Below are 16,296 nucleotides of genomic sequence, written 5' to 3' on the forward strand. Positions count from 1 at the left end.
TTTTCCCTCTGCTCTTGTGAGGCCCCATCTGAAGTGTCGTGTCTAGGTCTGGGTCCCCAACAGAGGAAAGAAATAAAGCTTTTGGAAGGAGTATAGAGGAGGACCATGAAATGATCAGAGATCTGGAGAACCTGTCCTACAAAGGTGGGCTGGGCTAGTTCAGTTTGGAGAAGAGAAAAGGCTTTAGGGAGACCTCCTGATTGCTATCCAGTATTTCAAAGGGGTTATAAACTGGGAAATTAATTTTTTACATGGGTAGCGATATGTCAAGGGCAAATGGTTTTAAACTAAAGCGGAAAAGATTTAGATTATGTTCTGGGGGAAGTTTTTCTCTGACAGGGTAGTGAGACATTGGAACAGGCTGCCCAGAGAAGTTATACCTTGTCCTTGGAGATGCTTGAGTCCAGGTTGGATGGGATCATGGGCAACCTGATCTAGTACTTGATCTAGCAGTTGGTAACCTTGCCTGTAGCAGGGTTATTGGAACTTGATGATCCTTGAGGTCTTTCCAACTCAGGCCATTCAATGATTCTTTTATGTAGTAGTTAAGGATTCCTTATTTTTGAGTGATGACAAGTATTCCTACTTGAAACTGATAATGATTTTTCCTGTTTGTTCCATTTTTTAGTTTTGTCTTTTATTTAGGAACCACAGATGTGATAAACTGCAATAAGACACTGAAGTATTGTAGTATACACTGTAGCCTGTAGCTTACAGTATTGTATGCACTGATTGAAAGATGTGGAAATTTCTTATTCATTTCTCTTGTATGGTTTTATGTTGTGGAACATACTGTAGCAACACATGATGCCTTTTGTATTGCTGAAGTTCTGATAGATTTACATTAGCTTCTTGTACACAAGAATTGGTAGATAGAAAACAAATCAAGTCTTTGGCATTAGGTATTTCTCCAAGTAAAACTAGTATTTTGGACAGCTTAATTTTATTTATTTAATATGTCATGTATATTATTGTGTCATACTGTTGGTTTGTGTTTCCACTGAGGCAGAAAGAAGAGTTGGGAGTTCAGTATTTTTGTTATCTAGAGTGGTTGTGCCTCAGTCATAATACATTGATCAGTTGATTTTGATCATTAGAGGCTTTTTTGGGCTAAACTGCTAAAACCAAGAAAAAAAAAGGAGAAGTTGCTTTGCTAGTGAAGTGACTATAATCTGTTCTGATATAGCCATAGTCCTTATAGGAGGCAAAGAAAATTAATGGGTCTTTTAACAATTTACAAGACATTTTATGTTCTTACAGTTCACATTCCTGAAGATTTTTTTTCTAGATAACCATTGTAAATTGTTTGGAAGTTAAGTGCGGTTATTTCAGATATTTACTGTTGTTTAGTCCTGTCTAGACTTTAAGTAATTTTCTTATTGTTAGATCCTTTAGTGGTTACATACAGAGGGAATGAGAGACACATTCCTTTCTTGGCATGAAAAAGTAATATCAAAAATATTGATGTCAAGGTAGCTCTCAGGATTATCTTCAAAGGAAATGGAAACAAGTTATGTAATTCACGTTTTTTCTGTACTTTATTTTGTTTATTTATTTTTTCCTGCTCAAGTGTCAGTCATCTTTATGTGTTTTGTTTTGTTGTTTGCTTTTTTTTTTTTTTTTTTAACAATTAATATTCATGGTAGAAATCTCAAAGGAAATGTTCTATGGTGGTAGGTGTCGGTGTTTCTCCTGTCATACTTAATAATATGAGAACCTCATATACTGAATGATTCTGTGTATAAATGCTATTTCTATTGAAATTAATGTTAAAAAAAATCAACAGTACAACAAAATCACATATATATTAGCTTCTCAGTGGGAATGTGCATATTATAACTATATCTTTTGAACAGGAATTGTTTATAATGCAGCCATCAAGGTATATTATCAATCAAATAGGTAGGCAGTATTTCATTTTTGACAGAACCTGTTCATAATTACAAAATATATTCACGCTACCTTTATGTTATGTGATTGGCTGATGTGTTGATTTTTTTTTTTTTCTTTTTTCCTGAACAAACTTTAGAAAAAAAGCACCATAAACCATTTCTAGTATCTTAAGTGGTGGGAAGTGTGACTCCCCTGAAAGTGATTGTTAAATGGAAGGGGCTGCTTCAATCAGGAAACTTCAGATACATACACCTTAATTTTCCAAGTCATCAGTCTTCTAATTGCCGTAACACCATTCATTATATTAGCATTAATATATGAAATATATCTAGGCAATTTGCCCAGTTCTAAGTACAGTACATAGTTGTCTTCCATAAATACTCAAGCTATCATTAATGAAAACTAATGGCCCATCAAAATTTGCATTCAGAGTACAGCTTGAAATCTCCAAAGGACTGTCCACAATGCTAGTGTAGCAATTTTTGGCATTTTAAATTGCTGTTTCCCAATATGTTGCTGCACTTAATGCTAATTACCCAACAAAATGGATAAATACAACACTTTTTAATATTTATTATAGCACAGTTTCAGCAAGAAGATTATAATAATTGTACAACGTTCTGGGTAGTATAATCAAACCAGTTTGATATTTAAAGATTTCAAAAAGTTATTTACTGTTTTCTTCTTTTATTCTGACTCCCTAGATAGGCAGCATCAGAAATACATTTTATTTAGCTTATTTAATATTCCTGACAAAATATCTTAGATATTTTTATTGCTGCAAATATAGGAGTTTATCCATAGTTGAGGATTGTCAAAATTACAATTTCAAATTTCGAATGTCAAAATCTGTGACTTTTTTCTAAAGTGCTAAACTACAGGGTGTTGGTCAGTCACTGCTGACCTTTGTGACCAGGAAATAACCTGCAATGAGGTGGAAGGAGACCATCTTACTGCCTAGGTTTTGTACAGGAACTAAAGACCCAGGAAGTATTGTGGCATCCAAGGGAAAATGAGAGAGACACCATAAAATACTTTATGGACTATGGAGCTTACATGTAAACCTTGAATTTTGAGGCCATCACATCAAAGATCTTCGCATGCTTTAGAGTCTTTGAGAACTAATGTGTTCAGGGATTGAAATAGGAAGAATGGCTATGGTTTCTGTGCCACTGATGGGTCGTTAGCTCTTTGGAGTTTGAAATAAGAGCTGCCAAAAATTATATTCTGATATGCTGGGATATTAAACCACTTTTCATTTGTTCCATTCATTAATATCTATTGATTATAAGTTGGTTTGTTTTTTTCTTTTTTGTGAACTTAAAGGCATTAAAAGAAGTGATGTTCACTCATAAACTTCTATCCGTAGCTAGGCATTTTGATTTAGTAGAACTACTGTCAAATCAGTAACATTTGCAGCAGAAGAAGAACCAGGGAAGACTGACTTCCTGTCTCCTGTATCTTAAAAACAGTAACTTTGACTTTCTTTTATTCTAAAACCTCAGCTCAGTTTTTCTCTTCTGCACAAGAAATCTCTCTATTGCAAGGACTTTTTCCCTCTATTCCCAAATTCAAATTTTGCTTTCACATTACCCCATTTCCATCTCACATCTTTTAAGTATTTCCAATTGTTTTTAGTCCACTCCATTTTCCATCTTCTCTATGTCATGACAAAATACGTACTGTTGCCTCTCTGGGGCTGCACGTAAAGTGATAAACTTGCCAATAAATGTGCTGCTTGACCATTTGGCTGCCAGAAAAGAAGGGGGCTTCAATCATTTAGTCATTCAGTTCTGCAATATTACTGAGGTTCAAGCAGACAAGATTTTGTACAGAGTGTCTTGTGAGCTTGTTGAGGAAATAGGACATGTGTTCTCAGTTGTCCCTTTAGAAGTAAATCTGTATCTTGGTAAAGATTACATTAGTTCTGTGCACTGATATATATCCCCTCTTTTCTTTCTGGTATTTTAATTATTAGCACTAGCAAAAATACTTAATGTCTTTATTGTGAAAAATGGAAATCAGGATGTCAATGTTCTTATTGTACCTGGTAGAAATAGCTAGCAGCGCTTTGCATTGTTTTTGTTTGTCCAGAGCTAGAAACATCCAGAAGTTCTTCACTGAAATAATGCGTTTATGCAATGTCTGAAGGATGACATTAAGAGTTAGCAATGGCTAAGTGTTTTCTGTATGTTTGGTGTGCTCTGTGTTTCAGTCTCACCCAGATAGAAAAGGACTGTTTTGCTTTGATTCCAACAACCATTGAGACTGATGAATAGATGGGAACAAGCTGGCTGAAATTTATTGATAAAAATGAAAAAAAAAAAAAATTGTTATAAGGGAAACAACTGAAGGCCTTGGCATTGGTTAGGTAAGGAGCTCTTCATTGTGAACATTCAGTTGCAAAGATTTAGCTGAGTTCTTGTTTTGGAACTTAAAGTTTGTAGTTGTTTAGTCTGAAAATTAGAAAGCATTATTACTATTTGCATTATTCTTTTGGAAATACTTGCATTTTAGTAATACGTATTTGTAATTTCAGTTCATACTTCAGTTTTCAATAGACTGAACTGCTGCCATGGAACTCATGGAAGATATTTATGTAGAAGATAACATTTGTGTTAAGCAAAGCATCTCATCCTTTCTATATAATGCTGGTGCATTGTATGTGAAATTTCAAAGGCTTTTTTGCTTCTCTCTTGGCACACAGCAAGTCACAAAAACATGTCATGGTCAATTTCAGTAGCCTGATTCTGAGGTTGTGATCGTCTCAGATGTGATGCGAGGGTGAGAAGTTCTTGGGCATTCCTAGTTCATGACACTTGACTAGTCTCTGTCACAAGAATATCCATTGTCACTCCAGTGTCATCTTTCAAACACTGACAGGAGGTTGCTGTTGTGGAACATTGTTCTAAGGTCTTGATGTCATCCTTCAGATCTGTGCTAAAGCTAATTAAGCATTTTAAATGCATACAAATACAAAGAAATAGCAGAAGACTGAAGGACGTTTCTAGAGTTCTGATTTCATCTCCTTTCAACCTTTACTGTCTTCCATGCCTTAGCAATAGGAAATAAAATTTTTGTTTGAGAGCTTCATAAAAGGTTTTTGGAAGTGTATTTTTCATACTCTTCCCTTCTATTTTCATTAATTTTTCTTACTATTCTTACTATTTCTCGACAAGTCATCTTAAAATGTGTGATATTTTCGTTTATTTAATGCTTTTTACTTTGTCCATGTTGTAACTTATTTTATAGCTCACTTGTATTTGTGCATGAAACTTCAAATATTGAAAACTTGATAGGGATACTGCCCAAAGGAGGTTTCAGGTAAAGTACTGAAACTACTTTACTACCCTAAGGAAACAATAAACCATTAATACCACTGTATTTTGTTGGATTTTGTTAGGTTAAAAAGACTAACGAGCTCATTAACTACAGAGGCTCTGAATTCCAGAAGGCACTGAGTCAGTTTGTTGTATGACAATGAAAATGGCACTGATAGATGTTATATTTTTCCAAACAAAACTAATATTTATATTGAAATGATGTTTCAAAATAATATTTTCCTGAAGTGATGTAAGTGAAGCGGAGACAATATATTTCTCCTGTTTACATTTCAGTTTTTTGAAGTTTCCTTTAAATAGCTTATCTGTTCCAATTCTTAGGAAAATTATTTTTACAGTAATATGATATTTGTATCTTATTTTTAATGAAAGTTCACATTCCATTGTAACCAATGTGAGTACAGGAAAAAGTAATCCAACACAACTTCTAGCCTTATTTCACTTAGAATCCTGCCTGAATTTCAGGAAAATCTTCATAACTCATGTATGCTTTTTCTATTATTTTAATACTACGTGAAATTTACGATAATCCTTTTTCTTACTGTTATCAATATGAAGTTGGTGATTTCAATCTTTAAGACAGTAACAAGATTCTTAATGCTTTTAATGATTGTTTTCATACATAACAATTTGAATGTTCAAGTCAGTGAAAACTTGGAACTTGAGTTCCTGTTTTCTTCACATACGTAATGAATGGATATAGAAAGGTCTGTGGACAAATCATGTTTAGCAGTAGTACTGAGTATGTGTTTTGTAATGTTTTGTAATTTTCAATTACAAAGTGCATATAATTCACAGCTTTTTCTTACATGTGATCTGAGCTCAAAAGAAAAGAGCTCAATAGATTTTTCCAACATACTTATCAAATGTGTATAATTAATAATGATCACTTCTCTTAGTTTTCAAAACTTGAATTTTGTTACAGATAAAAAGCTTTGGTGGGCAGACCAGAATTTAGCTCAGATTGGAACCTGTAACAAACGAGATGGAAGAAACCCAACTATCCTACGAAACAAGACTTCTGGTGTTGTACATATGAAAGTATACGATAAAGCAGCACAACAAGGTAAACTTTAAACATTTTTAACCAGCTTTTAGGTTGTCAGATATCTTTTCCCATGGTACTTTCCAAAGCTTCTTAGGGAAAAAGAAAATAAAAAAATTTGTCATTGTAATTCAATTCTGAAATACCTTAAAAAATTTTAGTTTTGAATAAATTGTTGATTTAAGGTAATTGATTATGTCTCTCTGTGTACTTTAATTTATTAGATACTTTACATATTACACTGTAGTGATGGCTGGAGTTCTATGAAGAGCCTAGGCTTAAATTTTTTTTGCAAAAATTAGTGATGATATGTGCACCTCATCTCAAATTAGTGGAAGTTTAAATAAATACGATTTATATAAGTGAAGTTATTAACATTCTAGATTACCTACTGCCTTTAAGGTCTTTTAATGCATTTAAATTGACAGAAAATACGGCAGAAAAACAGGGGAATATTAAGAATACTGCTGGAGCTTAATTGGCAAAGTGGGAATTGATATAATATGAATATGTGTGGTTTGAAGTTATGCTGCACATATTTTTATGAGTTTGGGTGTTATTAGAGTTGAAGATATTTGGGAGATTTTTTAGAAATAGATTATTACTGAATCCATCTGCTTTCAAAGTGTTGATGGTTGTATTGAGGGAGATGAGGATGAGATCTCCAGAAAACAAATCTCCTTTTGTGGAGAAGCTTACCAGTGAATACATGATCAAGTTATGCTGTCTGATTTCTAATGGACAATTGGTAGTCTAACTATGGAGCTAAGCTGCCCAATTGGCAATAAGTTGTCCAAATATCTTATTAGCCTGCTTCTAGGTAGGGAGGAACATTTAGTATCTGCTTTTATTAACATACATGCGGTGTTTGTGTAATTATGTATAATTGTCTTTGACAGATGTGCAGTAATTTTAGACATTGTCAGTAACTTTTTTCATACACAAGCCATGTATGCTTCAGCAGTTGCTCCCATATTTCAGGTGTACAAACTGTATGCTTTTCATCCATAAGTGAGGTTCAGTCCTGGTGATTTGTCATTAAAAAATAAAAACATAAAAATGTTGTATTCTGTGTACTCTTCATTGCATATTTTATTGAAAAGTGTTATTGAAAAGTGTTTGTGCACTGAAAGTAAATGTTTGAGTTAAGGAGTGTAGAGCTGTGAGATCACATTGGAGGGTATCTTAATTATTCTAGACAAGAGGTAATTCATGAAGGTGCAAGGTTAGTATAGCATTTGATGAACAAATAAAATATGATCGATGGCACATTAATGATCCAGAATAAGAGATGCTTTTTAAACTGTCATTGAAAATATTTCAGCATAGCTGCTCACTAACTTAATGTAATATTTTCAGTATTATCATTTACTTTCAATGTAAAATGAAAGTTCAAGAAACTGAATTATTTTTTTAAACAAGATAGTAAGGGAAAAACTGCTGTCTCTGTGTGTAAGTACCATAAGAGTATTGCATGACTACATATGAATAACAGTGTAGCCTGAAGTATTTTGTGCATATCTCAATTTTGCCAAGAATTTACTTGAACGGTTCTTTTTTGTTAATATTAAAAAACAAATAACAACAAAAAACCCACCAGTGATAGCAACACTCCTTGTTGGTTGTTTTTTTCAGTTGGGAATACACTGCTCAGCTTGTTACCTCTTGTGTTTTTCCTGTTATGTTCCAGGTAGCAACTCCTGTCAGTTCAATAATGGTGGATGTTCCCAACTCTGTTTACCAACATCAGAAACCACAAGAACCTGTGTTTGTACAGTAGGCTACAACCTCCAGAAAAACCGGATGGCTTGCAAAGGTTAGGAATGCTTTTGGTATTTATTTTTTAACTATCTTCAGTTTTATGGCAGCTCTGTGAGTAATTTATAAAGAAACTTTATTTATTTTGGTGATGAAAACAGAAAAGAGCTGAGTGTGGTGAAGAGAAAAATTTAGCATTTAATTTGTTTATTTAGCTATGCATAGCTTTTTGTGGAAAACACTAAGGTATATTTTTCACTTTTTATTTTAAATAGTTAGAAGTGGAGACCATCTGATCCATCACTTGAGCGATACATATTTGTAATTCACTTTATCTTAAAACTAAATTACAGACTACAGTCTGCAAGGTTGAGTATCTACTGCTATTGTATTGTATAAGAAAAAACTAAAGCCTTATTGTTATACAAAACAGTGAAAGGTGTTTTATTTTTGAGGTGCCATGGTTAATTATTCCTATGAGGTATTGCTATATAGTTCATAGCAGACTACTTGGAAACAACCTATTAAGCAACACATACGTGGCTTTCTACTTGGAGCTTGTTATGTGTAAGTTAGCAACATTTTTTCTTCAATTTAAAACAGGCATTTTTATTGCTATATTTATTTTTTCATGAATCGTGGAAAAAGCTAACAGGTAGCATTCCATGCATGCAAACTTGTTTAGTATTGTTCATTTCATTTACCAGATGGATTTCTTCTTGTTTAGAAGAAATTCTATAATGTTATGTCAGTAATATTTTAATTGACAATCTTAAGGAATTTCTACTAGCTGGACTTTTGCAAAGAAAGAAATTCTTAAAGAAATCATGTGAAGAGAAAGACATCTGTTTGTGTATCATACCTGAACTTCAAGATTTTGAGTTTCATATCATCATGCTATGTCATTTCCTTTGAACTTGGAAGAGTTTTATTAGAAGGACTTGGAGATAAATGCAGCAAAATACTTGCTATAATTTTGTTTTTCAGAAGGTGTGATTCATTTCAACTGTTTCTTCTTACTTAATAGAAATTAATAGCCTAACAGGAGTATCAATGTCACATAAACAGATGTTTAAAGAGTAAGCAAAGAACGACTTTCTTAAACTATGTACCTCTATTGTTTGTAAAGGATGGGCGAATGAGGTGAGATGAATCTCATGCCTCAGAAGTCATGTTACAGAGTCTCAGGTTGTGCTTTCATTGAGTCCTGTGGTACTGACTCTTGATAAATACATAACATGTGGATATGCATGAAAATATTCTTAAATCTATCCTCATAATTCAAATAGTTTCTTCTTAGCTTAAATTTTCATTAATATTAATTACTTAATTGTAAGGTGGTACTTGAGGTTGGATAGTAATTCCCTCCTATTTGTAAAACTCTATCTATTACTTAAATAGAAATAAGTTATAATAATTCATGGAATTTTTATTTATTTATTTAAGAGTTGGATTTATCATCAGGACAACTACGGAACAGTATAGGAAAACACGGTCTGTTAATACTTCCTCAAGTGTTGTTAATAGGGAAAGTTTCTATTTTGCATTCCTTACCTATTTGATTTTTCCCTTAGGTATAGAATCGTTTGTTATGTATTCTGTTCATGAAGGGATTAGAGGAATTCCTCTTGATCCAAATGATAAAATGGAAGCTTTAATGCCTATATCTGGAACCTCATTTGCAGTTGGCATAGACTTCCACGCAGGTAAGTATTCTGTTTAGTTTATTGTGTATATGTTATATATTTTCTACTGCCTTTAAAAATGGAATAGAAAGCAATTCAAAACTTCTAAAGAGAACTCTTCCTTCTTGTTCAGTTTGACTACTTCATCGCACAAATATCTCTGATATTTTGCCAACAAGTAAGAAGTTAAACTCATTAAACTCTTAACTACCTTTGGCCTACCTTCTTTGTTGATGGTTTTGTATGTCTACTTAGCAAAATTTCAGGTTCACTTAGTATTTCACAGTGCCTTCTTGCTTGCGTATTTTTGCCTTCAAACCAGTGCCAGCTAGTGCTCAGAGCTTTAGTTACATTGTGGATGACATTCAGTGTCTGTTGGGCATGGTATCACTTTGAAGAATAGTGCTTTTTGGCAAGAGTTTACTGTACCAAACAGTGCTTTTGTGCTCTTTGTATCTATTGTCATTTCTATGGAAATAAATAGGAGGCATTGCTGATGAATCCCATAAAATCCAGAAGTACAGCATATTATTTGTATTTGTAACCCACAGGAATCCTTTTAGTACAGTAAAAAATTAACATAGTGGATATTTTTTCACTATGGAGTGAATATGAAGTGTGATTTCTCTTAAGATTTCAAGAGGTAACTGAAAATCAAAAAGTATTATCCATGTGATATATAGAACGTAGTGACTGGAAAGTTAGTTGTGCATTGAATAAATGACATCTATCAATACTTAAAATATATTTATTTATTTGCCTTTGCACATCTTTGAGCAGTTATATCAATGTATCATATTGAATTTATTCTACAGGGTGGTTATTAGATTTGCATATTCAACATGTTAGTATTTACTTCTAAGTATGTTTTCTAGAAGCATGTGCTTTGTGAACTTCCTCTTGCAGTAATGAATGTACTAGAAAGAGGATTAAGAAAGAAGCCATGCTCTCACAGGAATCCTTTCTGAAATAGATTTCATTTGCTACTGTCAGCTTCTAGATCAGAATTATCTCCTAAAAATGAGGGGTTTTTAGATCTCTTAAGGATGATGGAAATTAAAGCTTTGTTTGGTCTCTTTGCTGCTTGTTTTGGTCTCTTTTTTGCGGTATTTGCTAGAGTTTCTTTTGGAGTGATTGTCAGCTGTCAGTGCATGGAATTCTTATGCCCAGTTATCACCGAGTTATTTTTTTCTAGTAATTGCTTCGATGTTATCAATGAGGTATTGTTCAACAGAGTTCAAAGAATCCATTTCCAGTTTGAGAATATTACATCTTGCAGCTTCACTTATTTGGTTCTTCATACTCTCTGTTGAATAAATTTATTGTATGCTTACACTAAAATAAATCTGAAGGCTCAACCTGTCACTGGGAAGCAAAGCTTTGAAAAGATTCTCAGCAGCTTCATATGTGAACTGGAAAAGTGAGGTAATGAATAGATGTTTGATCCTTCACCCTTGACCTGGTGGGTCTTGAGTATGACAGCTTCAACAGAAAAATTCTAACTCTTAGAGGCAGTAGGAACATTGGCTGTAAGAGGATGACCTTCCCAGTTGAAGTACCTCATTCTGCAGGACTTCAATTAATTTCTATCAAATCACAATGTATATTGCAACATGGCTTTGATAGCTCTGAGCTCTGACAACAGAAATAAATGGAATTCTGCTTGACACGTCATCACTTGGTTTGCCCCATCCATTTACCAGTGGTACTTCGTGGTATCACAGAGTAATATTTTTTTCTCCACTTCAAATTCTCAGCCTGGCCTTTGAGTTTAAATGGTCAGTGAAAGTAATATTGTACTCAGTTGCTGCATATTGTTCCTTCTCTTCCTTCTTAAGTCCAAAAGTTTTCATTATGTTTTTTATAGGTAATGATACAGTCTATTGGACAGACATGGGTTTCAACAAAATTAGCAGATCTAAACGGGACCAAACATGGAAAGAAGATGTTGTTACAAATGGCTTGGGAAGAGTTGAAGGCATTGCTGTGGATTGGATAGCAGGTAGGAGTTCATTTGCGTCAGGTATTGTTATGACTTCTGACTGTATGCTCTTGCATTTCAGCTCAAGACTAAATTTGTTTTACTGCCTATACTAATTTATAGTGTTTGAATTATCTAATACTTTCTGTTATTATTTTCTCAGAATATCACAAATGTGTGTTGTTTTTCTTGAGGTGTGGTGCATTCTATTTTGTGTGGAGTGATTTCGATTTTATTAAAGTGGAAAAAAAAATATTTAATGATTTGTTTCTTATGTGGATGGTCACAATTGTGTTTATACTTAAAAACATAAGGCTAGAAAGGACTAAAAGCTAAAATACAAGATGCATGCAATTTACAGTATAGCAGTTAGCTTCTGGTTTTAACTTTTGCCTGTAACATTTTAACATTTCTGAAGTGATGTTTTCTCTTTTCAGTAACTTCATGATATTTTTCCCAGGTAACATATATTGGACAGATCATGGCTTCAATTTAATTGAAGTTGCCAGGCTCAACGGCTCATTCCGCTATGTAATCATATCCCAGGGTCTGGACCAACCAAGATCTATTGCAGTACACCCCGAAAAAGGGTAACATGAATATGGCTACATATTTTTCTTAACATCTGCATGTTTGCAATGAAGCTTTTAGGAATCAAGGCCTTTTTTTTTTTTTTTTTTTCCTAATACATAGTCATTTCAATTTCATAAACCACAAAAGTACTGTAATGGGATGTATCTTGCCATAACTGGGCCCAGGTGGAAGAAAATGTTCTTAACCTATCCTGAGAATTCTCATGAGTCTGTATCTGAATAAAGAACTATCTTTTCTCTGTGCAAGCTTTCAGTTTCTAAGAGAATCATTTTATCTGAAGCATATCCATTTTGTGGAGATATGTTTAAATCTCTTAATTACTTAAGATTCCAGCATATCCAAGCAGTTACACCACCTAATGAAGACTTCAGTGTGATGGTGAAATAGTGTAACAGTATATTCTCTTTTAGCTTAAATACCAGTATTGTGTAACATGTCTCAGCAACAACCGAGGAGATTACACAGAGTGGCTGAAAGCTTTGTCAGATAAACATGTGGGTAACTCTTGTTTAAAAATTACATCAGTTTTCATCCAACTGTTTGATGAGACTATAATGTTTCTCTAAAGGAAATGAGAAGTTTCTATCCCTTCAGGTTATAAAGCTCATGTTAGAAGAGCTACAAGTAAGACAAAAGCAGTAAATTCTGCCAAGGATTTCCATCTTCCCCCCCCCCACTGGAATATGAAATGTACTCTCTAAGTTGAATTACAACTCAGCAGACTTAACTGCTACAGTTGACTTTCCTAAAATGGAAACCACATGGTGTGCATCGAAGTTTTAAAGAAGCATTTGAAAAGCTATCTCCTCCCAAAACCAGAGAAAAAAAGCTGTGTCACTGATTTTCCCCTGGCTCAAATAAGTGAATATCACAATACATACAGGAATGCAGTTTCCTTATTGAACCAGAGGAGTCTGCATCTCTAGCGATGAAGAATCCTGACTTCTCAACAAGAAGTGATGCAAAATGCTGTCTGGAACTTGCCACAATTTCCATTATGAGAATATAGTTTTATCAAACTGCATATTTTGCAGAATAGAAATGCATTTTAAAATGAAGGTGAAAGTAAAAATAGGCTTTATTTTCTGTATAATGCAGTCACTTATGTCACAAATCCATACAACTGGGTTCATGTGGCACCAGTGGTTGCTTAGCCTTATCTGTTCACAGTTCAAGATTTATGTTGTTCTTCAGAATCTGGATAATTATTATTATTTTATATTATATTATTTTTATAATAATTATTATATTATATATATATATATATATTTAAACTTTGTTTTCAGATTGTTCTTATGTTCAGGAAGGAAAAGAAAAAGGAATTAAAAAGCCCAACGTTTGCAGAATATTGCATAAGAATCCAATACAATTCTTTTGACCAGAAAAGCAAACCAAACTTCTTAAAAACAGCATTTTATTTACAGCGTAGTTTTCCTCAGCATGTTCATAATATACTTAGATAAGTTCTGTGAACACATAAAAGCTTGGACTCTCTTTAATACTATGCCACAACGTGCTCTGTTCAGGTGACTCCAATCAAATTTAATTCATGTAACTAGGGATAGCAATGTTTTTCTAGTGAAGTAAATGTGTATCTTTATAGAGGAAGATAAAGGCCTGCTTATCCTCTGCATTATTGTCATCTCTTTCCCTTTGTCAGGCAAAACATTCAGAAGTATTCCTCCCTTCCTGCCCTCTCCTTGCCCTGTCTTCACATTTTTCATTTCTCTTCAAGCTTGGGTTGACAGCTTTGAGAACGGGGAGGAAAATAGCAGTTATTTGATCTCATTGAATCAACCCATTATACCAACATATGAAACAGCCAGCATTCAGCTAGTTGATAGTATTATTTAAAGTTAAGAATGTGTAGTGCTAGAAAGGAGTGTCCTTCTCCTTCATCAGGAATAGTTATTCATTTCAAACATAACTTGGTTTCCATTTTCCTTCTATGATTAAATAGCTATTCTGACAAAACTCAAAACTGTGCTTGAAATACAGTGAAGGTCATTCTGAAATATTGCTTAGGCATTGAATCTTCCTCCTTTGAAGACATGTGGAAACTGCATTTGCATTGTTGAAGTTCAAACTCCAATTTTGTTTTCTTGACAGAAGTTGTTTTGTCTTTTTAAGTTAATTCTAGGACCACATCAAAATTTTATCATCAGCTACTTAACGTATATGTGGGATAGTTCCTAGTAAAATTGTTGTCATTCTTCTAGCCTTGCAATATAAATACCCATCAGTTAGGTAGCATGGTGCTGCAAAAGTCCAAGTATTTTATATGTTCTGAGAACATTTGGGAAGATCAGTATTTTTTTCCATGCTAGTTAATGATTTACTGATGTTAATATATCAATATATTTGTAGCCATTAGTGTTTTAATAATGTCTTAAGACATATATCTTACTTTGTCAGGATTTTCTTTGGAGATTTCTTGATTATTTTTTTTAGAATCTGGATGTTACATTTATTTAATGTTGATAGGTTTGCTTAAATAACTAGGCTGAGAGTATTGTGTGCATTGAATACATTCAATTGTAATTGAATACCGGATGCTCACCTTTCTGTAGTCAATAATTAGTTGATATTCTGTGTTAAGGATATTCACCTCTGATCAGATCTGTGTATACAAGTTACAGTTATATATAAAAGTGATGTTAGCAATCTCAGTAAAGGAAGCACTGATTAATCTGTAAATTCATTAGCCTCATTCTTCTATATCTAAAGCAGCAGATTGAGAATTAGGAGGTCAAGGCAGATGTTTATCCTAGTGTCTCACGTTAAAACAGTGATGTATCTGTGCCAGTAAGTATACAGCAGTGCATACACAGATAGATGAGATGAAAATTTTTCCTTTGAGCATAAGGGAGATTAGTAAAACAACTTTCCCGTACCAATTCCCTAACAGCTTTCCTATTTAATACATTTCTGATTTTGACATACATGTCCTCTTTTTCTCACAGCGTTTGCTAGTAGATATTACGTTCCAGTAATTTCTAATTTAGTTTTATTCTCCCAAGCACCAAAGTATGTTCTTTAAGCACAGAACTGCATACTGACTGATTAATTATGACTTTAATAATTACTTCATATGTAACAAAACTTAAAAAATAAAAAATAAAAATAAAAAATAAAAAATTGTCTATATAAAATACTTTATCGAACCAGTACGTTTATCCTCTAAAAGTTATTCAAAGATGTACAAGCATGATTATGTTTTGAAGTATCTATTTGACTCTAATGATTAATTTGTTTTGTATGCAATGGAAGGCCAGTATTACACATTCTCACCTCTTTGTTTTTATGCTAAATTTTAATAGGTGATTTCTGTAATGTTTTAGGTATTTATTTTGGACAGAGTGGGGACAGATTCCTTGCATAGGAAGGGCTTATTTAGATGGATCTGAGAAGGTTGTTCTTGTGAGCCTGGGGATTGTGTGGCCTAATGGGATTTCCATTGACTATGAGGTTAGTTTTTCTGTTTTCCATTATAATTTAAATCATACAGTATTTATTATGTTTCATTAAAGTAATATGTCCTCCACTTAAGTGCTATCTTAGTAACTCTTAATGAAATGCTTGGACAAGATTTTTGATGTTTCCTTTAAAATTAATCTTCAGGAAAATAAATTATATTGGTGTGATGCTCGTACCGACAAGATAGAAAGAATTGACCTTGAGAGTGGAGGGAATCGGGAGATTGTGCTGTCAGGGAGCAATGTGGATATGTTTTCAGTTGCGGTGTTCGGAGCTTACATCTACTGGTCTGACAGGTAATTTATTTTTCATAAGCATTTGAGTCTCAAAATGTTATTTCAGTGCTAGGTGCTTCACCTCTGTAGGATTAGCCATTCCTTAGCAAGGTTACAGAACAGATCACAGAAAGCTATGCGGTTTGAAAGAGAGGGCATTTCTGATACTGAAACCTAAAGCATATCCAGTATCATAGATGAGAGCAGGTTTTTCACCTTCTGCTAGATGAACTCTCCACTGCCCTTC

The 16,296-nt window shown here is 33.6% G+C and overlaps 1 protein-coding gene across 10 annotated transcripts in view; it reads left to right on the plus strand.

The window, feature by feature from the left end:
• LRP1B (LDL receptor related protein 1B) overlaps positions 1 to 16,296 on the plus strand; it is a 553,348-nt gene that overhangs the window by 413,840 nt on the left and 123,212 nt on the right. For 8 of the 10 annotated variants that reach the window (XM_015869156.3, XM_015869153.3, XM_015869152.3 and 5 more), the window contains 7 exons: positions 6,160 to 6,300; positions 7,970 to 8,095; positions 9,612 to 9,743; positions 11,590 to 11,724; positions 12,164 to 12,293; positions 15,639 to 15,765; positions 15,919 to 16,070. In XM_015869156.3, coding sequence (XP_015724642.2) covers positions 6,160 to 6,300; positions 7,970 to 8,095; positions 9,612 to 9,743; positions 11,590 to 11,724; positions 12,164 to 12,293; positions 15,639 to 15,765; positions 15,919 to 16,070 — 943 coding nt within the window. Of the gene's footprint in view, positions 1 to 4,108; positions 4,265 to 6,159; positions 6,301 to 7,969; positions 8,096 to 9,611; positions 9,744 to 11,589; positions 11,725 to 12,163; positions 12,294 to 15,638; positions 15,766 to 15,918; positions 16,071 to 16,296 lie in introns of those variants that run through there. The other 2 variants (XM_085552974.1, XM_085552976.1) reach the window with 2 other exon arrangements.

The sequence above is a fragment of the Coturnix japonica genome, chromosome 7, assembly GCF_054131305.1.
Source record: "Coturnix japonica strain WE chromosome 7, WE-NBRP24, whole genome shotgun sequence".
NCBI lineage: Eukaryota > Metazoa > Chordata > Aves > Galliformes > Phasianidae > Coturnix > Coturnix japonica.